Source organism: Paracoccidioides lutzii, assembly GCF_000150705.2.
Source record: "Paracoccidioides lutzii Pb01 unplaced genomic scaffold supercont2.42, whole genome shotgun sequence".
Lineage (NCBI taxonomy): Eukaryota > Fungi > Ascomycota > Eurotiomycetes > Onygenales > Ajellomycetaceae > Paracoccidioides > Paracoccidioides lutzii.
In genome coordinates, this window is record NW_015440988.1 from 115949 (window position 1) to 142584 (window position 26636).

Genomic DNA, 26636 nt, shown 5'->3' on the forward strand with positions numbered 1-26636 from the left:
ACATTGCATGGTTGAGTAAGCACTATAAACTGCAGGTCACCGCTTTGGTGGAGGATTGTTGTGTTGTGTCACCAGCCCCGGACAAACTGTACTTTCATCCTTTCATAATTCCAACTACAATTACGACCTGCGCCGCGTAAGAAGCTGGAAGATCTGCGATAGAGAAAGTTCCTTAAATCCAATACCAATTGCGCCAGGAACTTTAACATACAGTCCGGATGCCAGATTTCAAAATCTCGTCCGCTTTAGAGGGCCACACCGATGATGTAAATGTTCACCCAGGAAATGGAATATAGTTACCAATTCCATTGAATCACCCCAATGCTTACGAAGAAGATTTTCAGAGACTAATACAAGAGTTTGTGTGTACAGGTTCGCGCTGTGGCCTTTCCGAACTCCAGAGCTGTATTGTCTGCTTCCCGAGATGCGACCGTTCGTATTTGGAAGCTCACCTCTACTACTTCGTCTCCGGTCAATGACTATACATTATCCTCCCACGGCTCCGCTTTCATAAACTCCCTGGCTTATTATCCTCCGTCCTCAGATTACCCTGAAGGCCTGATATTTTCTGGTGGCCAAGATACCATTATCGAGGCCCGCCAGCCTGGGAAACCGGCCGATGCAAATGCAGATGCTATGCTTCTTGGTCACACACACAACGTATGCTCGATAGATGTCTGTCCTGAAGGCCAGTGGGTGGTGAGTGGAAGCTGGGACGCCTCAGCAAAGCTCTGGCGAATTGGGAAGTGGGAATGCGAAGTCACCCTCCAAGGCCACCAAGGTAGCGTCTGGGCAGTGTTGATTTACGACAAATCTACAATAGTAACAGGTAAGGGATTCCAGGAGAGTTGTGATTTTGAAGTATTTGGTGGATAAACGCTGACTATCCCTCAGGATGTGCTGACCAAATGATCCGCATTTATAACCTAACTGGAAAACTATTGCGAAGCTTTAAAGCTGGTGATGTCGTCCGTGCTCTCTGCAAACTTCCTCCAAACCATCCGTCAGGTGGGCAGATAGCGTCTGCGAGCAATGATGGCGTAATACGATTGTGGACGCTTGAAGGTCGACAAGTTTCGGAACTCTGTGGTCATGAAAGTTTCATCTATTCATTAGCCACCCTACCTACGGGAGAAATAGTTAGCTCCGGTGAGGATCGAACCGTGAGAATATGGAGTGGTGATCGCTGCATACAAACCATTACGCATCCCGCGATATCTGTCTGGAGCGTTGCAGCATGTCAGGAAAATGGTGATATTGTTAGCGGGGCAAGTGATGGGATAGCTCGAATTTTCAGCAGAGTTCAGGAGCGCCAGGCTGATGAAGCAGTTACTGCGAAATTTGAAAATTCCGTCAGGGAATCGTCTATCCCGCAGCAACAGGTTGGATCCATCAACAAAGAGAAACTTCCTGGTCCAGATTTCTTGAAGCAGAGACTTGGGACAAAGGAAGGTCAAGTTCAAATGATTCGTCAAGAGGATGGAAGTGTTACTGCCCATTCTTGGTCAACTGCCACGAGCGAATGGATATCCGTTGGTACTGTGGTCGATTCGGCGGCAAGCAGCGGTAAAAAGGTGGAACATCTTGGGCAAGACTATGATTATGTTTTCGATGTCGACATTGAAGATGGGAAACCCCCCTTGAAACTTCCGTATAACCTGTCTCAAAATCCATACGAAGCTGCTACTAAATTTATACAAGACAATGAGCTACCGATGGGGTATCTGGACCAAGTTGCTAATTTCATAACCACAAATACACAGGGGGCTTTCAAAGGTCCTCCCCCTCCTGGCGCTGATCCATGGGGCGAAGAAAAGAGATATCGACCAGGGGATGGACCTTCCAATAACTCCTCATCTTTTCCAACATCTCGTCCAAAGGTTCTACCCCAAACTTCATACCTATCTATCAAAACCGCAAACATCAAGACAATAAAAAAAAAAGTCCAAGAACTGAACTCCAAACTTGTCAGTGCTGGATCAAAGGACATTTCGCTAAGCCCATCTGAACTAGACACCGTCATGGCTCTTTGTGATGAGTTAGATCAGACATCGCCGTTAAAAGAATCACCGCAGGTCGAATTTGGACTTCCACTAGTTGCCAAAATAGCAACCGCATGGCCCGCTGCTAATCGTCTTCCCGGTCTTGATCTGCTTCGTCTACTCGCTGCTGCAACCCCCGTAACAGCATCCACGAACTATGGTAGTGATAACTTGATTTCCACACTCATAAAAAGTGGTGTATTCGAATCCCCGCTGAACCTGAATAATGCCATGTTAACAGTGCGGACTTTTGCAAATTTATTCAACACTGAGTCTGGGCGGAATCTGGCAATTAGCAACCTCAGCGACATCATGGTGCAGGTTGCATCTGTAGCGGCGAGTGGTGGGGGGACGCCAAATCGCAACTTAACCATCGCCATTGCTACCCTATTCATTAACTTTTCCGTCTTTATAACAGTCGACGGAAGAGCTTCAAGTCCCGAATCCTCAGAAAAGGCTCTCTCGCTGCTCGATGAATTGACTAAACTTCTGTGGAGGGAGAAGGATTCTGAAGCTATATACCGCACTCTTGTTGCGATAGGTACTTTGGTTACCGGCCTGGGCGAAGAAGTGAGAACTGCCGCGAGGGATATATACGATATAAATAAGTTGCTATCGAAAGTATCCAGTGCGGGGATTGGAAGGGAACCGAGAGTTAACAGCGTTATTGATGAGATTAGAAGTGCGCTTGGATAAACGAAAAAAGCATAAATGCAGTTTCCTTTTCAGATCTCATCGTCATATTAGACAAGCGTGCATTGCATCTTTCTGTGTTTTGTTTTATGAGGAACACTGCCATAAGACTGATGTTCCTGTTGCTAGAAACGGTTACTAAAAGAGATACGATGTCTTTCCAACTTTACTTCAATTAATATGCAACCTCTCTGGTGTATGCTCTACATGTCTGTTCCCTATCCGACTTTAAAGATGTGATAGTAACACTGCTGCCCAAGAAAGACTAGAAGCCCAAGCCTCTTCACAACCTTCCAGTCCCGTTTACATCCATCTCCACAATCTGATCTATCCCAGGATACTCCGGAATATCCAAACCGTATTTCTCCACAATACCCTTTGTCAAAAACCTCCCGCCCAAAAAATGTCTCCCAGTAAACCATTTAACCAACGGCTTCGCAGCTGTCAAGCTGATCAGCGTCTGCGGCATAAATTTTGCACCAGGACCTTCCTTTGGCGGGCCAGTCTCTATATCCCATGAACTAGGGGCGTCTACACTCAGCACGGGTATTTTGGTTTCCTCTAGAAGGGATATTACTCTAGGAAATGGATCGCGAAGAGGCCCGGAGAAAGAGAAACCGAAGATTGCGTCGATTACGAAATCGCTGGTTTGAAGGGTTCCTGGGAAGTCGGCTGTAAAGGGGACGGAGAGGTTGTGGAGTTGGGTTTTTAGGCGCTGTTTGTCTATCCTGTTAGATATCTGGGGTGGATAATAAGATAGATCGTTTTATCGTGTGTTGTGTCTCTTGAACTCTAGGGACAGAAGTCACAAGTAATACAAACCTCATATAACTCGTTTTTCCCTTGTTTCGGGTAGTATATTGTTGGTTTATACCCGTAGTGAGCAAGATGACGAGCGGCAACGAGCCCGTCACCACCTGCACGAGTTACCTTGCTTGTTAGTTTAACAGTGCCGGTAGGAGAATGAAGGAACTACTCGCAACAAGCTGAATCCACATCCGTACCGTTATTTCCAGGACCGCATGCTATGAGAACATTTCGTCCTTTAGACGGGGAATGAACTCGATAAACTTTGCCAAACAACACAGGCAGTTAGCCCCCCCAAACGCACGATTAAAAAGAGAGTGGTGGCAGCTGGGTATAGAATAATACCAGCTTGCGAAACAGAAAGTCCCGCAAGTTCCATTAGCTGGTCGAGAGAGAATCCCCCTTCTTCCATGAGGTCCTTGTCAAGAGAGGCTGTATCTTTAGCGCTGATGGTCTGATTGACTATATTAGATTAATTTCTCCGCAAATTGGAATGGAAAGAACAGAGACGAACTTTGAGCGCCATTGTTGTAAGCTTCCGATATTGGCGAAGATGGGTCAATAAGGCATTTGCTTGTCGCTTGACGCCGTACATGTATATATGAAACAGTACCCCGGCTTGTGCAGAAAGAGTTAGTTAACAGCAATATTGTTGCAGGATTAAATAGAATCCTAGAATAAAGCCAATTGCGCATATTTTGCTTGCAATGGGAATGAATGTTTGCATCCATTCCCGTAATGTGGAGTGTATTTTCTGATGACGTCATTGGCGCAACATTCTTGCTTGACTGTAATTAGTTAAGGTAAGCGAGCATGCAACTATGTCCGCCTGTATTGGCACACATTTATTAAAGTGTGTTGCGGGTGCATACTTTACAAGTAAACTCATTTGAATTCTTCACTTGTTGAACAGATTGAGCACTAGCTAATCCTTTCTCTGCTCTCAGGATATATCCTTCTGAGCTATATAAGCCTGTTCTCATTTGCAGCTTATAGGGTTTTGTTTTCTTGTGTCAAAATAGCAGCACTATGCATAGCTTGCCAAACACCTTTTAATGAGACTTACTCAAAGAGTCAAACCACTCAATGAATCACTTATCTGAAATCACTGCCTCTTTCAAGAATTCAAATATCTTGACAATGAGTCTAGTAGAATTAATTACATTAAAATATATTAATAAAAGCATTATAAATTATATATAAAATAATATTTTAATAGAATAAATAACTAAATAATTTGATAATATAATCATGAAAAAAAATTCAATATAAAGAAAAAAAATTACTAAAAAAATACAAAAATAATTGAAACTGATGTTATTTTTTAGATAGAAAAATTGAATAAAAATTAGTAAAATGAAATCATATATATAAATTTGCTTTTGTTAATACTTTAAAGTAGATATATTTAAACTAATTACTTTCTATTTTATAGTATAAAAATAAATATATTTTTTTTTCTATTTAAAACTATATTTTTTTAGTATTATGAATAGCTTTCTAAGTTTAATATTATTATTATATATTAATTTTTTCTACCTTTTAAATTTTTTGAATAATAATTTAAATGTTTTATTATTAAAGTTATTATATTTTTTTAACTGTATAAGTTTTTTTAAAATTCTATTGAAGTTTTTTCTTTACTTACTAAAAAGTTTTATTTTTTTCTTGATCAGTAGTTTAAAGCTACTTATAAACTCAATATATTTTGATCAAAAAGTAAAATTATATCTTATTAAATTATTTAAAATTAAATAAATATAAATTTTTATTAAACTTTTAGTACTATGATGTTAAAACTCTTTATACTAATTTCTTACTCTCACACTGCTTATTAAAGCACTTACTTTCACACTGCTTATCAAAGCACTTTAGAATTAATATTTTTTAAAATTAGCATCATTTCAAAATTTAGTACTCAGAATCAGTATAGATCAGCACTTCTCAAAAATTAGTTCTTTAGAATCAGTACTTTCTGAAGAATAAAATCAGCACTTTATAAAGAATCAGATTACTGTATTATTAATTCCTTATTTTATGAAAAATTAAAAATAAAATATATTACTACTCATTTATGTATATAAATACTCTGAATTCTCAAAGTTTCTTTAAAAGATTCAGTGATTAGCTACTATTCAATTTTATATATACATTTTATTTATTACTATTTTCTTTTCTTTGTAGTATATACTATATCTATATATCTACTCTATTATGATTCTAGTTATAGAACTTCTTATACTTTCTTTTGACACTTAATTCACTCATTTTAAGTGTTCTCACAATAACTACTTTTGTGAGTGATCTGCTCATCTATTATAAATCTCTAAAAGTATATAAAAAGTATGTTAAAAAAGTTCTATTTAGACTTAGAGAGATAGAATTATAAATAAATATCTTAAAATATGAGTTTCATATTCAGTAAATCAAATATTTAGATTTTATTATTATAAATATAAGTATTAAAGTTGATTTAAAGAAGATTACTATATTTTCACAGTTAGCAGTACTTAGTACAATAAAAAAATTTCAATTATTTTCAAAATTTTATAACTTCTATTAATATTTTATTAAGAAATATAGTTAGATTATAAAATTTATATTTAAGCTCATCAAAAAAAATTATTTTTTTAAATAAAATAAAATCTATTAGAAGATCTTTAATCAGATAAATAGAGCTCTATCAGAAGCTTTAATACTTTATTATTATAACTCAAATTACAAGATTTATATGAATATTAATACTTCAGATGATGCTATAACTGATATTTTATCTCAACTGTATGAAAATAAATAATGACATTCTATTATCTTCTACTCTATTTTTATAAATAATGTGAAAAAAAACCATGAAATTTATAATATAAAAGTATTGTCAACTGTGAGAGCATTATCAGAATATTATACTAAATTGAAAAAGTTTCAGAGAGAAGAAAAGTTTAAAATTTTAATAGATTATTAAGTACTAAAATACTTTATAATTATTATAAATTTTAATATTTAACAAATATATTAAATTAAATTTTTCTTATAATTTTACTTTTTAATTCAATATTGATTTGAGTATTATAATACATTAACAGATATTTTAAATATATTGAAGATTTAGAAAGAAAAAAAATAATAGTTTTTAAATATAATTATTTTTCAAATCAAAGAGATTAAACTTATAAATTATCAAAAATTTATTGAAGTTATGACTTTAAACACTAATATATATTTTTTAAAAAAATTATAATAAAAAACAGATAAATAAAGTTACTGAACTTCTGATATGAGAAAGAATAACAGAGAGAACAGCTTTAAGAGCTGATGAATAAGCTTTTATATTTTAAAAAAAATTTAGTAATATCAATTGAGAAAGATTCACAGGGAGAACAGCTTTAAGAGTTGATGAATAAGCTTTTATATTTTAAAAAAAATTTAGTAATATCAATTGAGAAAGATTCTACTTTTTAAATATATCTTTTAAAGAAAATTTATAAGTAATTATTAATAATATAATCAGAGAAGAAAAAGCTATATTTACTAGTGAAGATGAGATACTATTTGTTGTGAACCAACAGGGCATCCCTCGGAATCATTGGATAAGGATGGCGGATGATAAAGGAACTAGGGTTTCGGACGGAACAACCCTAGGTTCCGGGATTAACCCCAGGGAAAGGTTACGTGATCGATAGATTGATATGTTCGGTAGGACACCGTCTATCAATCTATCGGATAGATTGATATAACGGGTAGCGGATCATCTATTGATCTATAGGATCTATCAGGAGGTCTCCTCATGTATATAAACACGCTCATTACCCTTAGGATCAAGAGGCCTATCTTCTTGATCACGATCAATTCACTTATACTATTCTACTTCCCGTTCGGAGCCCTCACCCTTTACTGTCTTTATCAGCGTCTACCTGATATTACACTACACTCTTACCTGTCATAGCTTTGACTCTCTACCCACAGGTGTCCGTCTCACCCAAGCCCTACGCACGCCTGCCCCAAGCCGTAGCTATCGTTGGTTATAAGGATCCTCTAATTGATGTCCTTACTACTCGTGATAGTGGCATTACCCCCTGTCCTAGTTATCAAGCTTACGGCACTCCCGTTCGGCTTAACCTTACCTTTCGGCCACAGGTGAAGCTTGCTAGTGATAGAGGCTCGGTAGCACTATTGAAATGACTGAATAAAAAATATTAATTAATATATAAATAATTATCTGATATGTTAATGAATAAAAATCTTCTGTGATAATATATTAGTGCTGCTGAAGCTGCTATTAATTTTTAATAAAATCTGATAGTATATTTTAATAATCTTTATGAATGACTTAATGTGTGATGTCAAGACTTTCTATATTAGAATCTTGTTCTCACATTATTTATTAAAATACTTCAGAATCAATATCTTTTAAAAAATTATGATCATCTTAAAATTTAATATTTTAGAATTAATATTTTTCAAAAATTAGCTCTTTAAAATCAGTATTTTTTCAAAAATAAAATCAGTACTTCATGAAAAATTAGATTACTACATTATTAAATTCTCATTTTATAAAAGATTTGGGATAAAATTTATTATTATAAATTTATATATATAAATACTCTGAATTCTCAAAGTTTCTTCAAAAAATTCAATAATTAGCTACTATTCAATTTTATACATATATTTCATTCATTGCTATTCTCTTCTCTTTATAGAACTTTCAGTGTTTATATTTTTACTCTCTTACAATTTTAATTATAAAGCTTTTTACACTTTTTTTTATATTTAATTTATTCATTTTAAATATTTTTATAAATATTATAAATATTATTTGATTATAATTAATTTTATATATTTACTATAAAGTATTTAATAAATAAAAATATTTTTTTTCTCTAAAACTAAGATTTCACTTCTTTGAAATTTTAGTATATGCTAACTATATAATTATAAATATAATGAAAAAAAGTAAAATAAAAAATATTATATATCTTACTGCAGCTCATTTATGAAATCTTATCTTTATCAATGCTTGAATTGCTAAAAGACATTCATTTTGAAAGAAACCTTAATGACTTTTCATTTTGACATTTTTAATTGCTTAAGTCAAAAAACGCGTAGATGTTTTGAGAAGTGGTTTGCTTGCCTGCGGCTCACGCTTATAGATTAAACGTTAGATAGTTATTTGAACCGCATGCTATATATCTCACGTTTCTGCATCCTCTACAGTGCTGTATACCCTAGTGCCTTGTGCTAGGTAGGAAGATGTCTCTCTTCGATATATTCACTTCGGGAATGTCAAAATGAGAAGATGGCGCATAGATCATAAATTCATTCCAAAGTTATATATCACGTGACTACATATTAGTCATGTAACCGCTTGCTTCCGCCGTCGAAATATTCAGAACCTCGACCAACAGTTTTGAGGATAGTCATCCATAGGCACTTAGTGCTGGATTGCGCTTCCAATTGATTACCGGAGTTTTTTATTTGCAGATTATTACACCTAACAATGGTTGTAAAGATTCGTCTATCCCGGTTCGGGAACCGCCACCAGCCTTTTTACAACATTGTTGTGGCACAAGCGAGGTAAGTCTACTCAGGAGCTTCAAGATATGCAAGCTTACAACTTCTCTTGATATTTCAATTTCACTCAATTATTACTCTCCATGAAGAGGAGGTGAAGACGGGAAATGATATGTCTCAAACTGGAATATTAAGCCACTTTGCTAACTGGCTTTTCCTTTCTTCCATATACAGGTCAGCCCGCGATTCTAAACCTCTCGAAGTCATTGGAACCTACTGCCCCATACCGAAGATGCCAACTGGCCTCTCCGATGAAGAAGCCAAAGTGGCTAAGCCTTTCAAAGATATAAACCTTGACAGGTCGCGGACGAAATACTGGCTAGGTGTTGGTGCGCAACCGAGTAAACCTGTCTGGAGGTTGCTAAGTTTGGTAGGTTTCTTCTTGCTTTTCAGTGGAGTTTGCTATTATCAGTGCTTTGCAGAATCATATCCTTATGCACCTTTCAAATGCCGTGCGTTAGGATGGGAAATATGCCGTAAATATGGCAAATTTGTCATTCTTGGAGTTCGGGATGACACTTTTCAATTACGGGTTAAAATCAAACTTCTAACTCGTTATTTCATATAGATCGGGCTTGTTGAGCCTAAACTCGGAAATGTGTGAAGAGGAAAGGCTTCAGTGACAGCTACACAATGAGACGAACTCCTCTATAATTTTCGCAGTACTTGAAACCATATAGCCGTCTCTTTGGGCTGCGGACACCATTTACTTGGTATGTTTTAAAAGCGCAATTTGGCATTCTTTTCGGCGTCAGGATTCTGATTTCCTTGGTTTCATACGGTAACCGCGTTTTTATTATCCTGCATATATGTATGAATAGATGAGCGTGTTTCAATCCCATTGTCAGATGGCCATTTGGACCTAGTAACATAATATCCGGGTTACAGATCTTTTATCCTACTTGTGAAATATATTTCAGCAACTGAAAGGAAATCATGGTTTGTTATTTAAATAGGGGTATTATCAAATATATAAGAAAATATATGTGCGAGTAGAAGTTTATCGCTTCATGTGGCTCAAAGGCAGATCTGTGAAGCATCTGGCAGCAAGGAAGGAGGGTAAATATAGTAAATACAAAGAAGAATTCAAAGGATGGCAAGTGTTAGGGTCTTGTAAAATGTCAATGACTCTGAACTGCCTAGGGGTCAAGAACATGATACACTCGAATAGCAAGGAAAGTGAAAACGCGGTGCGACAGGGATGTGAAGGCTAGGAAGTGACTGGGAAGGGTAGGGTGTGGTTGAAACTCCTCAAGAATTAGTCAGAAGTATCAAGCGTTTGTCGTTCCTCGGTGGGACCCATCTGAATGACCTTCAACACGCCAAACAAGAGTGACATCTCTAAATTAGATTCCTTGTATTATTTGCATTGTAGCCGGAGCTGTGTGCATGGTACGATCTCGCTGGTATGGACATGTCAGATTAAGGGGTGTGATATTTGAGATTGCTTCGTTGACCTATCAAGCCTGGTTTGGCGCACTAAAACCACGGGTATTGATAAGTTTTTTTTTGCAAAGATATGCTGACGAAAGAGGTACTTACGAATTGTAGGGGATATATGCATGTGGTTGACCCAGTGAAGTTATCCCAGGACTAGGCGGTGGCATACGATCCCCCATATTTCCATCCTTGAGCAATGGGGTTTCCATATGCGAAGCCATTGTATTCTCTAATTTTCCCATATTGACTGGATCAGTTGGCCTGGGAATGGGACCATCGATGGCAACTTTCTTAAATCCAACAGCCTTATTCCATATTTTCGCGGGGGCCTGAGGATCAACTTGGTTGGGATAAACAAAAGCGGCCATAATGCGACCCGCAGAGGTGTTGAAGATATGCTTTCGCATCCTGGATGGCCTTGCACGACCAAATAGGCACAAAAGACAAGTCGCCGATCCTATCATCAGAGTGAAAAGAATAGCAATGAAGGCCGGTATAGCGAATCTCAAATTGTACTTAATCTGGCTTTGGAAAACGTACACCGGAACTTCACGCAAATCTCCTTTTGCCGGCTGAAGGGAGGCATTGTCATCACTCGCTCGTTTCGCCAGAGTTTGACGTGAAATCCAGCCTTTGGTTCCCACGACAGCATTAGCAGTAACGTCAGTCCACACGAGGTTGATAATCTTTGCTGTTGTGCCTGCTTTCTCTGACCATCCCTGCCATTTTGAATACATGGCAATATTAGTTTCTCCAGAATAGTCACTCACCCCGCTTGGAGGTGATGAGCTTATATCATACGCCGTTTGAAATCCACCAGTATGGAAGTACATCCCTGGTAAATTAGAGTAGCCTACTGGCGAAGTACCGAAACGGCCTGTGAATCCAGGAAGCCATAACCACTCTTTTCGAAGGACAGATATATCCTTTTTCCCCTTATATTCGTCAGACACTAAACCCCACAGAGGCAAAACATCGTTCAAACTCTTTTCGGTATGCTCAACACCCCAGAGCGGTTTTTCCTCGTCACGAGTGTAGGTTTTGTCCCGGATATCGCGAATTGAAAGACTTTTCAGTCCATCAGTACCATTGAACCGGAAGTCAACAGTTTTAATTAGCGCACGGCTTGCTGAAGCACAGCTGTATAAAGGTACAGTCCAAGCTGTCCCTGGTTCGAAAACAAGTGAACGAGATCCATCACCGCGTCGGGCGGCTCCAAAGACCATCCCACATGCAACGCCAATATTGGTCATGTTTGCATAGTCAGAATTACCAGCACCTTGGCAAATAGTTGCTTTTGAATGGTCAGGTTTATTACCATGCATTAAGAAGAGTTACGATGACTTACATATGGTGGTGAAATTGTCTGTCGTCAGATCGAATGGATTTGCGTAATCATCACCCGAGCCCGTACGGTTGTAAGTTGAGTTAGAGAGGCGAGAACGAAGATTAAGGAATTTACCCCATGTTTGAGTCGTTAAAAGTTTGTCGTAATCTATCATCAGATTACCGTCCATAGGGAATGTTTTGCCCATTTCCGATTTGAGGTAGGAATAGGGTTCAAGATCTTCGGTCCTCGGATTGGTAACGTTGAGATAGACCATTGTCAACACATTGTTGAGAAACGCAGCTTTGTATGCTCTCCCGAAAAGATCGGGGTTTGCCTGGGTATCATTTCGGTCGTATTGAGGGTAAGTGGTGTTGAGATTGACGAATCCGCCACGATCAGTTAGGACTAGGTCCTCGAGTGGGCTGCCCAGACTAAGACTAATCTTGAAATCCATGGTTATGTTGGTATCGACGCACTCTGTATAAGGTTCAACAAAAAGCAAATCCTCGGACCATTCACTACCATGAGGAAGGGGAGAGGGTGTGGTGTGGTTACGGAATCCAATACCACCATTTTTTGCATCAACAACTAGACCTTCCACAATATTATACCCGTCACTCAACGCTAAAATTCCCGCTTGACGGTAGGCCCCCACCAAATATTTCGAACCGTTGTTGACCTTCTCGTCAAATTGGATTCCATACGACCTCCACTCAATATCAAAAATACTGGACACTGTAGGTGGCAATGATTTTAACCCGCTTTGAAATGTTTCCATCACGCGGGGAGGGATTCGGGCGTCGTATCCATTTGGGAGGCGTTGTGTCCCGTTTGCGTTGGGTTCAACCACAACATCTGAACCAGGACAAGCGATATATCCCCTGGCCCCACAGAACCGATTAAATCCAAGGCCGCTCCTAGGGGGTGTTCCAAAACCAAATGGAGAGGTGTCTTGGCTGTACTGAAACGGTTGAAGAGATGTGGACTCCGCAGGGACAATAGTATCATAAAGACCCAGAGGGGTGATAATCGCTGCAATGGCAACAATACCAAGTGTCAAAGGTCTTATTAGAGCTTCAAGCTGAACAATTCTGCTGATAGGACCACTGGTTGCAGACTCAGCACCGACAAAGATTGGCCAATATGTCGAATGTAAGGCACGACCAACTTGGGTCCTATTGGAACAGATGAGCAGTGGTAGTGAAATAAGTCAAGTGACAAAGGCCTTACCATGTTGCTGCTGTATTTTCATCTCTGAGGAGGGCAGTTAAGATGAGAGAAGTTGCTGTTGGAATAAAATGCTGGACTATATACAGTTCAGTTTGCAGAACTTCAAGAAGAATAGAAAAGCTCATGTCGAACTTGAAAAACTTGATCTTAGTGAAAACTACCTACGCAGAAAAATTCCAGCTGCTATGATACCAGACACATAGCCGATCGTCAGCGCAGCCATTTTGCTGAGCGTTGTGGAGATCAGAGAGATTTAGGGGATCAAATGGAGAGAGCGGCATCCAGACGGAGTTGACCACAATATGCAAATAAAAAAGAAGGACTGAGTGAGCGGATATTGAACCATTTATGAGCAGAAGAGGGCTGTACAACTTAAAATACCAATGCTCGCATCCCCACCGCCCACGCACCACGAAAAGTTAACTGATCCAAAGGGGGAAGAAACATTGAAGATACATACCGCATCCAAGCTGGCAAGATTTGCAGGTTGCCCAGGACTCTCTTGAGGTTCAAAACGCATCTTATGAGGGAGCCCCTGAAATCGGTCCTTGGCACAGTTTGACGAGCCAACGATGATAGCGCATTCCTGCTAGCTCAACAGTAGTCAGGCGCGAAGATCCATGGATGGGAAAACAGTTAGTTCTAGTTGCTTTTCTCATTTACCTAGTCCGTCAAGCGAAGTTCAGGATGCTGAAGACGCTTCTCGTATTGAAAAATGGAGTCATTTTTTGACGAATAATAATGGTGATGATGGGAAAATCTATTTCATACTATTGCTTCAGATTCAATGTGAGGTTTTTAGCAGTTTGTAGACAGCAATTATGTGGCAGAATTTTCCGCATGTTAAATTTCAAACAAGATTTGGAACTTAAAGGTAATTCGACCATCGTAGTATTGTCAGGGGAAATCTCCGTTTGACAATTGAATGCTGAGTAGCTCTGGGAGAGAGTTAACTAGTAGATACTCGTGTTGATAAACGCGCTAAAGGGAGAACCAAGATTTAAAGAAGCAAAATTGAAGGCTATTTCAGGCTGGTATGGCGGGAATGAAGCCAATGGCAATTGTTGGTTGGTCAGTCCATTTCGTCTGCAATTTTGACAGCCTGTGAGCACCACGGAAAGCTGTTCGCTTTATAACCTAGGAGGGATGCGTCTTCAGCCTGGAGGGCCCTCCATTTCTTCATTTCAATCATCAATGTCGGCCAGCGTATCCCAAAGACGGTGTCTTCACACATTGCAGGAATTAAGTAAGACTATTGACAATGACAACCTTGCGGGTACGTTTAAAATCCTCTTCAAAAGAGGACCTTTGCAGCAGCACGTACCATGTGCTTTATTTTTATTTTTTTGAGTTGGGATGATCAGCATTGTGGCACTGGGGGCAGGGCAATCAGGAGAACGAAGGCGGCTCTGCGAGAGACATTGAAACTTGTGGACCTCTTCTCCGAATGCGGAATAGTGTGAATTGCAGGCTACAACACCTTAAAAATTGGGCTCCGCCGACTCATCAATCTTCAGATCGCTTGTCTCGTCGTTCGTTGCAAAGTTGGAGTCGGGAATCCCCTTGCAAGATACCGCAAACATAACACAACCTCGAAACATCAACATCAACATCAACATCATCATCATTATTTATTATTATTATTATTTACATATTTTCAACCCTAAACGAAACTAATGCGCACAAGGGAAGAAGGGACACCGTGGTTTAATTGTTCCAAACCGGATGGGTTGAATTTTTGTTCCATCTGATACTCACCAGTATCTTCTCTTTAACTCATCACCACACACTTGTTTTACAGAAGCTGCTTCATTGGATTGGAGAGTAAAGGATGGACGCGTATCACTGGGGTTACAGTTGAACGTGGTTTAAAAGTGGGGCCGGCTTTGTTTTTAACAAAAGCCATGGGTCACACCATATTACTAATACATCTCTTTTTAGTTATCCTCACCGTCCTCAGCGCCAAGGGTTAGGGGCTAGTTAAAGGGTAAGGACCTGAAAAAAACGATAAATTCACTACCATCCAAGAGCATAATAAAGATGTGCATAATGACTAATTAGTGTATATGTAGTTTTAATGGGGAAGTGTTCACGGCCGAGATTTTAAGGATGTTCAAACTGAATGACCCCCGTATCAGGCAGAAGCCATCTGTGGAAATAGCCGCGCTTAAATCAACTCAGCCACAATACCTTGCTCGCCAATCTTGGCATACGTATCGTGATAATGCTTCCGAGTTCCACCCGCCATCACACCACATAATAAGTCAAATGGACGAGCTTGAAGATTGCGAGAAAACAAAACTTGCGCCTTTCAGCTTTACCCCAGACTTCTTCCACTCTGCATAGATCTACATTTTTGTACAGGTGATATTGTGTGATCCCCAGGAAGCTCAATTTAAGCCTTGAGAAATTTAATCAGGAGAGCAAGCCATCCATGAGTCAGACTTCTTTTTCTGATCTATATATGGAGTCAACATCTTTAAACTAACGTTTGGCTGATGTCCAACATTATAGTTATTTAAATAACTCTTCCTAATTATTAAACTTAGGTTCAACTTTCGCTTTTTGAAAATTTATGCTTTTCAACAGGATGAAGTCTACGATAAGAATTTGCTCTCACGATTTAGAAACCTCCGTTTCCCAGATATATTTTCAGTATCTTGTTCAGTTCTATTCTCTTATGAGAGACAGTAAATATATTTTTATGTCAAAATAATACTCAATTTTAGAGTTTTGCTGGGGGAAAATAGTTTAAGAAGTCTCACAGAACAATTCTTTAAGGGTGATTTTCAGTCATAGAGTGGATGAAGAAATGATAGCATTTTCAGCCCTAAAGAAGGGTGAAACCTTTCGTCTTCAGCGATGAGCGGGCGGTTCCGCTCGACCCTACTTTAAATCGGCTCACAAACGTGTTTCCAGAATCACATATACAGAAATGCCCCAGACTCCGCTTTTCACAACCTTTCAATCTCCCACATCCGAATTCTTTAGCAATCATAAAAACAGGTTAGCCGATAGTCATTCTGCACCGTTTAAAAAGTGCGATTGGACAGAGAAGCGGGACAAAAAGGGAAAGGATCAAATGAAAGAAAAAAAGAAAAGAAAAACCAGAACGTCCCACCAGTAGGTAAAAGCGACAGATTATCACAATAACTAGAAACTGCCTGCTTTTTACTGCCCTTCACACAACACATAACAGGCTGCAACGGAGAAGGAAGAAAAGAAACTGGATGGAAAGTATATAAGGAAGAAGGAAAACGCGTTAAAACTCCCTATGACTGCCAGACAACTTGAGTTGAAACCCCAGCCCCTTCTCAAGCAGCATGCATAAGCTCTGTATCGAGTATCCACTGAATGGCACCAACGTTCCTTGCAAGGTGAAATTTCTCTGCAGGAAAACACGATCACGAGAGCAGCACCAGGATCAGACTGGCCAGTGCTAGCTAGACGAGACAACCATTGGCTGATCTCCGGTCCAGCAACCCCGGCACATTGGATTCTGGGTTGATATGGTACAACGAGGGATTATCTTCCCCTGTATATCTCTTCATTGGCCAATTGTTGCTGGGATTGTGGATTGATCGGATTCATGCTTCCAACGTCTGGCTTGCTCTGGGCCCTTTAATAATTGCTGATTTGATAACTGGATTTGGCAAATCATACGACGGGAGAGAACTTCTATCAAAAGAAAGAACTTATAAAACTATTTCAAAAAGTCGAAAAATTCAATTCATGGCACGGCTCCCGTCTCCTCCACTTCAAGGGAAATGGCAATAAATATGCCGATGAATGTTATGTTCCTTGGTGAAGACCAGGGCTGTTTGATGGTCCGTCCATGGGTCATTTTAACCCAACCCCCCCTTCTCCCCGCCCCCCGGCCGCGGCCGCGCCCGGGTCCCACTGCAGATTAAACTAGCGGGGCGTAGGAGGGTTGACTAAGGTGGGTTTGCAGCTTTGATCACAAAGTTTCCTTTTTTTCCGTTCTTCCATTCCATTTTTTTTTTTTTCTGTGCCTTTTGACTTTTCCCGAAACTTTTTGTTGTTTGATTAGACTTTCCCTCTCTTGGCAAGGTTCTTGTAGGGCAATCAGAGAGAAGATTTTTTTACTTTATTAGGTTTCGGCCCCCGTTTGATATAAAGAAAGGATTAATGTGATGGCGAAGTTACCGGTTAGTCCGGTTAGTCTGTGCTTTGCAGCCTATCAACGACATCCTCATCACACAGAGATAACATTGGGGTAGCTACGCCTAATCTCTCGATGAATAGTAATAAATAATGCGAAGTATTGCTGTGAATGCACGGATGGGCTATTAGAAGATTTATCTGTTCCAGGGAACACGGCCATATAACATTTGCCTTTGGGATTAATCCAGTTTGGTGGATGTACACCCCAATATTTACAGTATCGCCGGATCTTTGTCTTGGCCAGAACGGTTAAGAGCTGGGATTGTCTCGAAATTAAATATAAAAAGACCGCACCAATTACCGACGTTGAACAGGGTCAGGGGCCTGGAAACACGTCTATTCCGCTCAAAGGGGTTGTTGTTTGTAATCCAGAGCTGTCTACTCCGTACATCCCGAGAACTCTCGGCTTTCGAATCGAAAAATAGGTCTGTGGAGCTTGCATCACTGAATGAGGCCTCTTTCCACTCCCTAATTCGAGAGGTGAATACTCCGTGAATCGAGATTAGTTGATAGATGTATTGATGTCAAATATGATTATTTTGAAGTTGAACAGGCATGCATATCACAAATCATAGAGTGAAGTCTGTGAAAGGTCCCCCCCTCTCTTCTCTCCAGGCTAAGTCCAAAAAATCCACTCAGAAGAGTACCTACCTTTGCACCTAGTAGATAGCTATGTGGATAGCATCTCTTTCTGTGCCCGCCAACCGTGGACTGGGGACCCCCCTAGAAAAAAATATGGACCTGGAGGATTGGACTTGATAAGGGAAGAAAAGAGACGAAAGCGGGGCCCAATAAAACAGGGGAGGATGCCCTGACGTTAACAAATGGAAAGAAGATTCCACTTCCAAGAGGATAAAAGCGGTCAATAGTATCTTTATATTTTTCTCTCTTTTTTTCACTGGTCAATCAGATGAAACAGTGAAGTTTTGATCGCCGCCGTTGGGCGATACATCATACGTAGAAGTTACATCATACTTCGATTGATCGATCCATAGAACGGTAGTGGAGCCTCCCGTCACATTCCAAAGTATTCTAATATGGTTCTTATCTTATGTTATTTTAACACCAGCGCCCGCACAAGTATTTGGAGAAGTAAAATTATACATGATATAAGAGTACGTGAAGCAGGGCGTGACATGTGAGGTACCTTAGCAAACTCAGATTTTTGTTTGAATGCTTCCAACGGTTCCAGGTTAACTAACTTACTTATAGAGTTCGTTATCTAATAATCCCACTTCCTAACTTGATAGACTTAGGGTTAAACCAGAGTCGAACCTGTGAAAATTCTGCAGAGCAAAATTTGGGACAAAGTTGGCTGCTCCTGGGCACAGGTGCGGGTAGCCAACTTAACCGCTCCCCCAGAAAAGAGAGTAACTATGTAGGCGCATTTTTCCACATCTATCTTGTGTTTAGTAAGGATTAGAATATAGACAGTGTGTCCGTCGCCAAATTTTTCCCATGTTGTCATGCTGTAATATAAAAAACTATGGACGGCATCCATAAGTCACCGTAACCAACGGCGTCCCCAAGGCTTAAGTTAAGCTGTCTCCCCAGGGCGCGGACTCCAGGTGTTAAACCCCCTAAAGCGGCCTTCCCCACTGAGTTTAACGCGCTCTCGCCACTAACAGCCACTAATATCCCCGTTCCTGCCTCCATTTCCCATCATTCCACCACAACATCTTTTTCATCCCTCACCTCGACTTCATCTTTCATCTCACTTCATCACACTTCATCTCTCAGCGCCTCGCCTCATCTCTCAGTTGCTTCGCGTCTCCATCTCCATCTTATCATCTCCATCACCCTCGCTTCCACCATTCGCTTGTCCCATCAATTTTTGTGTCTTCATATTCCCGCGCAAGGTGGAGGGCCGATCGCGGTGATTTGGCCAGCCAACCACATCTGCTCCCCGTGCTGCCAACCCTGCAGTCTTAGCGGGCGCAGAAGACTGGTATCTGCACCCAGACACACACTTCCAATCACACTAGCTCTTCTTAGCAGTTCCCAGCAGAGCACCACTGCACTAGCAAGCAGTCGTTAGCCCTGTCCTGTGCTGTCCTCTCCTGTCTTCCTGCTCTGCCCTGTGGCTTGCTCGACTCTGCTCTGCTCTGTTGCTCCGTCCGTACCTGTCTCCGATATTTTCGATCTCGACTCCCCCCTAAAGCCTCGAAGCTTGTCCAACTCCAGCAAATAAATCGCCCAAATAGACGAACGCCCGTCGTGTAAAGAAAAAAAAATAAAAATAAAAATAAAAACTTCCGACCAACCTTCACACACTATTTTGCCATCCCATTTATTAACTCTACCAATAACACCCGCACCGATTTCCTTGTCCTCCACAATCCACCCGCTGGCGCATCTTATTTCGACGACTCGAGATCCAGCTCAACCTTACTTATTGTGTTGTGGTTTTGGGTCAACCTGGTTAGTAATGATACCTTTTAATTCCTGTTCCCATCCTTGACCTGCTTTTCTTGCATTGTTTATTGTTTTATTGCGACTATCTATCTACCAGTCCTCAACCTTTTGTCACCCTTTCATCGTCTCACTCGTCCTCCTTAACCGCTCCATTTCTCAATCATCCTTTTTGCATTCCATTCCACCTCCAATCACCTTATCATTTCACTCTCATGAGAAACAGAAAAAAAAAAGGGGAGCCAAAAAAGACGAAAAAACCCCACCTATACACTGGCTTTTCCACTCAAGTCCTATCACTCTATCTTGTCTCCTCCACTTTGTGTGGATTTCAAGGCCCTGGAGCACGGCATCTACATATTCTTCCTTTCCGTCTGTCCTTGTTGCCGCAGTTTTCCTTCGTTCCCTCAACCTTTTCGCTTCTGTGTGCTAGCTCACTCCCTGTCACCCTAAACGCCTTTCCTCGTATTCTCAACCCACCCTCTCCTTAACCGGGTTACTTTATTCAGTCCATGGGTCCTTATCAATAACTGCCTGTTATCTGCCGTGTTTTGGTATTAACAGTTTGCGAAATTAGTTATTTTCCCCAGCTCAGTGCGTTTGGCGAGAAATGCCTATATAAATTCCTGGGTTATTTGTCACACCACTTACTCGCACACTGACCAGCTTCTCTCATCGCTTTGTTCGTCTTCACTGCCTTCAACTGTCCTTGACCTCGAAAGCATCAAATTTTCTAAACTGAATACCATCTTCTCGCGATCGTTACAATCGCTACCACTTGGCGACTGAATTTGGATCTACCAGCTTTACGCGACCCGCGACATTTTCGCGAGGATCGTGCGAAAGGAAAAAGGAGAAAAGGGAATAAAAGAGGCTGATCAACTTCCCTTCCAGGCTAATACACACCCGGTTTGCCATTCCTCCACTGGTCATGAGCAACGGTCCGTCGAACCAACCCGGCGCAATGTTTACATTAAAGCGCAACGGGTCGAGTTCTGCTGCATCTTCCCACCTTCCTGGTTCTACATCCAACGGCACATCTACTATGCACAACGCGAACATATCGGAGCCATTCTCTCCTGTATCATGTCAAGCTCCATCGTCCTCTTCCACTGCCTTCAAATCGATACTCCCACCTATTGGTCAGCCTCCGATGCACCCAACAGATGTGGATTTAAGTAGTAATGGTTTGTCAAGCGTAAACGGTACCAACGGATCATACACCCCCCAAGGAATTAACGGAGGCATTGTTGCTGTTCTGTTGCGACGACTGGCGCCAACGTACAGCAACGAGTTGCTGCACGGTTTACTCACATTCTCCCAACACTTAATGGATTACTCCTTTGTCCCCAACGAATACCCTGAAGACGGCCAATGTCGTTCCGCTATTGCGCGTTTTGAAACAAGGGCTGCGGCTGAGGAAGTTTGCAATGCACTCCATGGAAAACTCAACAGCACAGGCGAGACCAATCTGATCGTTGAAATTCTCAACACGCCGTCAACCTCCGCATTGCTCGGACGCCGGAATACTATTGATCATGCCTCAAACCGTGTCGCACCAAATTCAGCATCCCAACCCGTTGCTCCTTCAGCGTTGATACGCCAAACATCGCTTTTTAATGGCGCATTTCAGGCTTTCGAAAGAGCGGGAAATAGTGAACTCCCTGCACCAGAAGAAAATTCTCAACTCACATCCATCTTCTCCCCCCAGTCACCCATCGAAAATTCAATCAGTGACCGCTCATATGGCTCGGGTAAGATGATGATTAAACAAGATCCGGACGAAGATACCGGTGAATTGCTGAATGATCCTGTTGGATATGCCCGGAATGGCCCCTCCAGTGCCGCAGCCATGCCACGCCGTTCAACAAACCCCCCTGTGGCTTTATCTCGCTTTAGTAGTCTCTCATTATCCACCAACGTTGGGAGCCCCATGCCACAACTAGGTGGCACGCGATCGTCTACGAATCTCGGGACTCCTACTAGTACTATGCCGCCAGGCCTTTCATCCACCATTGTTCCCAATTCTGGATACATGCATTCTCCACAGTTCCATCGGGTAAACTATCCTCCAGTCAACCCCGCTGACCAAAACCCACCCTGCAACACGTTGTATGTGGGTAATCTCCCACACGATACCTCTGAAGATGAGTTGAAGTCCCTCTTCACCAAGCAACGCGGTTATAAGCGCCTCTGTTTCCGCAATAAACAGAACGGTCCTATGTGTTTTGTGGAGTTTGAGGATATTTCCTTTGCAACAAAGGCTCTTCACGAGTTATACGGATATCAACTCTCCAACAGTGTTAAGGGTGGCATTCGTCTCAGCTTCTCCAAAAACCCCCTTGGCGTCCGACCCGGCCCACCACCAGGGATGAACGCAGCGTCCTCCATTGCTAATGCCGGGAAGGCTGCAAATGGCAATGGGATGCCCCTTTTTGCAACCGCTAACACTTTCCCACCAGGACTGGGTATCCCTCCGGGCTTTGGGGGCGTGAACAGCGCACACTCCCCTCTAAGCCTAGGATTGAACTGCAACAATGGCAGCAACGGCAACGGCAATGGCAACAAGAGCACCTTCCACAGCCACTCTACACCTGGACTCGGAATCATCCCCGGCGCTATTGGCACGTCTCGTTCACATACTCTCAATGGTGGTGGTGGGCCAAGTATGGCAAATATGAATGTCACTGCATATGGTGATTATTTGGGTCGATAGAGAGATAAACAGAAATTGCATCTTATATAAATAATGTTTGCATGTGTGACGAGTTCTGGAGCATCTGGCGTTTTACGGATACAATGATGCACTCTGGACTGGACTCTACATTTGTTAGAAATCATCATGCGGGGGCTGCTGCGGTGTCCTTAAAACGTCGATTTTTTATTTTTTTTTTTCTTTTAATGTTTTGTGGCTTTCTTCTTTCCGTTGCCCCCCGTCTTCGTTTTTGGCACAACAACACCTCCCCCTTCATCATTTGCAGGCTTGTTCCTTTTGGGCTATTATTGGTCACACACGCGCACAGCATGGAATTTAAAGGGAGAAGCGGCTATTTCTTTCTTTGTTGATGTTCGGGATTAGCGAGCAAGTGCATACATATATCTCTAGCGTTATGGGGTTTTGTCTTGTCTTATGCGCATTCTCGGCTCTAGTTGGAATTCGGCATGGGCTTCGTTTACTCCCACCCAGGAAAGACAAGAATGGTGAGGAAATGGGAGTTCCAGCTGAACCTTCGTTTTGCACGTTGCTGATTGATTCCAGTTTATTTCCGTATACTTTTATCTCATATTTTCTTCTTCCCTCATTGTTCGCGTCTGTGTCGCGTTTCCAACGTTCTTTAGTGTTGTCGATTTCCCTCTCCACCCTCTCCACACATTCCACCCATTACACACGCATTACACCTCCTTCACCCCTTGTTACCCCATCCCCTTTTCAAATCTTTTTTCTTTTTGGTGTTTATCCGGTATTTTGTATGTCATATTGTGCTTCCTTCTATTTTCTCCTTCCGCGTAACCTCGGCTTGCGTAGCCATCATCAAAGGGGCGATGTGTTTTCCGCTGGAGATGCCCCCTCCCTCACAACCCCCTATTTTTTTTAATTTTCGCCTGTACGTCTGATTGCTTGCATACATATTATTTTGCTGTGTTCCCTCCCATCCGTTCCCAAAAACACCCCTTTCAATCGATTCCCCTTTTGCAAAGCGACCATGATAATGGCGTCCATATGAAACGATTATGTTTTGTTTTTCTGTCGGTTTCTTCTGCTTGCTTGGGAAAAATATATATGGCCTCTGCAGGATACCTCTCTGTTAGTGAAGGATGGGTTTGCTGGGGTTCTCTTCACTTTTCGTGCTGGATTCATGGGTTTTTGTTTTTTTTTTTTTTTTTTCAACTTGTCCCTTTCCCCCCTTTTCGTTTTCCCTGCGCCCCCAACACGTGTTCTATAAGGCACCCATTTTTCTTGCAATGGTACGGTGTTTCATCTCATTTGGTGCTATTTCCTTTCTGCTATATCTGTCTTTATCAGTTGATTTGTATTCCCCCTCCGGCGTCGTTTTTATTTCGCTACTTGTCTCCATCTTGTATGGCCATCTATCCAGCCTCATTCATAGTGCTTAATAAGCCTTTGTTTGTCCCCTTTAACATCATAACGTCGCCTAACAAACTCTTACACATTTCTCTATCCCCACCACTCCCAAATTTTTTATACCTGCACTAATGGCGCACCCCCAAAAAAATGTTTAGCTTCATTCCTTTCTGCTGTTTTTAAACCTTTGTTGCTCCAGCTTCTATTCACGGAGTGATGCACTCGCTAATAACACAGTCGCTCATTTTGTCCCTTCTCACGCAAGCAAAAAGCCTTCTGGTTTGTTGAAAGCACTTCTTCCAAATTATTCCCATACCTTCTGCTGTATGTTGAAAAATTATGGATTCAGAATATTCTTTATACCATCCGCATAGCTGGGATTTGATTTTTATTTCAGAGATATACACAGATAGGGAACATAGGCATTTTACAGCTGTTTATTTCCACCTTTTTGCTCTACGCAGTACCTTTTTTATATTTTCCATCAGGTTGAACAAAATACCTACGAGTAGTTTTTGTGACCTGAAGGGAACCCAGAAGTCTTGGCACCTAAGAGAAAACGCTAGTCCATTTTTGCTTAGTACTCACATGACTTTCCAACCTCCCGACGAAAAATTGCTCGGCTTTTTTTTTATTCATCCACTTCAACGCATCTCAACAACATTCAATTCCAACTTCTACCAACCAATTCTTGTGGCCATTGAGTCTTCAGCATTGAAAGAGTGTAATAATCATGCTGAATACCATCAACTGATTATTTTAGTTACTATATCTCTGTTTCATAGTTTTTCTGCTTGCTTCCTTTGATAATTCTAGCATCTTGCAGCCCTCCATACCACTGCTGTAACAAACTTCTCTCGCATGAACTTATTCACAATGCCTCCTCCGCTGGGAAGCCTACGGCGTCTTTCCTGCACTCTCTCATCCACATCCACATCTGCCCATTCACACTCTCAATCTTCATACCCACTATCAATCTCCTTCAGACCACTTCCATACACTCCAACCCCATCCCAATGCCGACAACAATCCACTGATGCCACCTCCAGAAAATCCCAGACTAATGATAAAGAAGAAGAAAAGCGTCGAAAAGTGCATATGTGGCTAAGGGGGCCTGGTGCCGTTTTTAAAAATCTGAGACCAGGCAGCACAAACTATGTCAGCGCTTATGACAGTCAGGGCATGCTCATACGTGCCAAGGCAGGAAAGGAAACTGATGCGGAGACCCTGGAAGATCTTAGACCGTTCCCGCTAAATCCGACGTTCGTGAGTGAGTCGGTCCTCAGTGAGGAGTTACGGAATGATATTCATAGGCAAGTTGTTGAGTATGGGAAGTCACTGAGGGAGGTTAGTTTTATGCATGGTGTGGATTTGAGGAGGGTGGCGGCTGTGATCAGGTTGGTAGAGTTGGAGAAGAAGTGGGTTAAAGAGGTATGTGTGTTTTTTTCCCCTTGATATAGACCCCTCTTCGTGGCTTTCAGCCCCTGTCATGATGAACAAATAATTTCGATTAGTCTTGAAGACTCCTAAATTCCCATACTGGAGGATGCTTACTTCAAATTTAAATTACAACTCTCTGAGACAAACTTTGGTTGGATATATCTTTATGTATTGTTACGATGTGCTGGTTACTGCAGTCAGTCCAATTGATATAGCTACAACGCTGCTAACAACCAGCGCAACAGAACAAACCTCGAGCAATCCCTTACGCTCGGGCTGTACACCAGATGCTCCCAACCACGCCATTAAAAAAATACCCAGAACGACCCATCCCCCACGAATCTATAAACGACCTCCCAGTCCACCGCCTCACCGAGCCCCAAATATTCTACCCTGTCTCTGAATCACGACAATTCAACCGTGTCGATGCCGGACGCGTCTTCTCCGCCGCCCCCGCCCTCCCTTACCACACCTCCAACATACCACACAACACCCCCAAAGCCATTGAACAGGTGACTCACAACCCACACAAGATCGAAAAGGTCGGCAAACCCGACGCGGAAGAAGAAGTCCTGCAACCTGCAGACTACCGCATTCCCCATCCGCATCTTGTCGCCTTCGCACACGACCGGTTCCATCGACCCGGTGAGTTCCGTGAGCATAAAAAACGGTTTATGGAACGGATGGAGCTGGAGACGGCTTTGCTTAAGAAGCGGCAGGAGAGGGCAAAGGCGAGGGAAGAGGCGAAGACAATCCGGGTCCAGCCTGAGGGTAGTCGGTTTGAGTTCCGCTTCAGAGATGCTGTTGTATCCCGTGACACAACTGGGAAGGATGGTCGTGGTACCAGCGCTCCTGGCCGGCGGTATGGTGTGCCTAGTTACGAGAGGAAGAGAGGCGTTATAAAGATACCCACTAAAGTAGAGGTTTAGAGGTGGCTCTTTTTTTGAAAGTAAACCCTAGGGGAGCCAGACATGTTTTTCTATGTATACCTTTGTATGTGTATTATGCAACCATGTATAGTTGCACTGTACAATAGCATTTTATCTACTTCCTATGTCTACAAAACATCATTATTTTTGTGAGTTTACTCGCAGAGGATTGATCTACTTTTGAGAGAAACAATTGAAATACTCTGTACTTAACTGCTATTTCTATTTGTTTATACATAGATATCTGCATCTGATCAGGGAATAAATTTCAAATATATTCTACTAGCTTCACTAGAGAAGAGCTTTATTGCAGACTTGTTGATATGAATAGTGAGAGTAAGAGAGTAGATGAAAAAGTCTGACCGGCAGTGTTTATATTATTAAGCTGAAAAAGTAGAAATTTAACATTTATAAAAAGCTCTTAGAGATGAACTAACTTCTAAATAATCTTTGAGAATAAGATATATTTAGTTTTT

General features: G+C 41.3%; 7 protein-coding genes across 7 annotated transcripts; 5 read left to right on the forward strand and 2 right to left on the reverse strand.

Annotated features, from left to right (window-relative positions):
* Window positions 1-218: 218 nt before the first annotated feature.
* On the forward strand, window positions 219-2738 carry PAAG_08684 (Polyubiquitin binding protein; the record flags this gene model as incomplete). Its single annotated transcript, XM_002789381.2, has 3 exons — window positions 219-266; window positions 373-829; window positions 895-2738. 3 exons carry the CDS (start codon window positions 219-221, stop codon window positions 2736-2738), a joined length of 2349 nt encoding a protein of 782 aa, XP_002789427.1.
* A 280-nt stretch (window positions 2739-3018) lies between these two features.
* PAAG_08685 (yjeF-related protein) lies at window positions 3019-4137 on the reverse strand (the record flags this gene model as incomplete). The annotated part of the gene is made up of 5 exons (XM_015846589.1): window positions 3019-3474; window positions 3558-3652; window positions 3740-3805; window positions 3888-3996; window positions 4057-4137. 5 exons carry the CDS (start codon window positions 4135-4137, stop codon window positions 3019-3021), a joined length of 807 nt encoding a protein of 268 aa, XP_015701386.1.
* A 4899-nt stretch (window positions 4138-9036) lies between these two features.
* On the forward strand, window positions 9037-9714 carry PAAG_08687 (mitochondrial 37S ribosomal protein MRPS16; the record flags this gene model as incomplete). Its single annotated transcript, XM_002789384.2, has 3 exons — window positions 9037-9113; window positions 9285-9480; window positions 9679-9714. 3 exons carry the CDS (start codon window positions 9037-9039, stop codon window positions 9712-9714), a joined length of 309 nt encoding a protein of 102 aa, XP_002789430.1.
* A 934-nt stretch (window positions 9715-10648) lies between these two features.
* PAAG_08688 (hypothetical protein) lies at window positions 10649-13333 on the reverse strand (the record flags this gene model as incomplete). Its single annotated transcript, XM_015846590.1, has 4 exons — window positions 10649-11844; window positions 11899-13055; window positions 13111-13186; window positions 13276-13333. The coding sequence occupies 4 exons, from the start codon at window positions 13331-13333 to the stop codon at window positions 10649-10651; spliced, it is 2487 nt and encodes an 828-aa protein (XP_015701387.1).
* Window positions 13334-15219: 1886 nt separating this feature from the next.
* On the forward strand, window positions 15220-15456 carry PAAG_08689 (hypothetical protein; the record flags this gene model as incomplete). Its single annotated transcript, XM_002789386.2, has 1 exon — window positions 15220-15456. The coding sequence occupies one exon, from the start codon at window positions 15220-15222 to the stop codon at window positions 15454-15456; it is 237 nt and encodes a 78-aa protein (XP_002789432.2).
* Window positions 15457-20638: 5182 nt separating this feature from the next.
* Window positions 20639-22423, forward strand: PAAG_08692 (RNA binding protein; the record flags this gene model as incomplete). The annotated part of the gene is made up of 1 exon (XM_002789389.2): window positions 20639-22423. One exon carries the CDS (start codon window positions 20639-20641, stop codon window positions 22421-22423), a length of 1785 nt encoding a protein of 594 aa, XP_002789435.2.
* A 2244-nt stretch (window positions 22424-24667) lies between these two features.
* Window positions 24668-26160, forward strand: PAAG_08693 (hypothetical protein; the record flags this gene model as incomplete). Its single annotated transcript, XM_002789390.2, has 2 exons — window positions 24668-25222; window positions 25477-26160. The coding sequence occupies 2 exons, from the start codon at window positions 24668-24670 to the stop codon at window positions 26158-26160; spliced, it is 1239 nt and encodes a 412-aa protein (XP_002789436.2).
* Window positions 26161-26636: the final 476 nt, after the last annotated feature.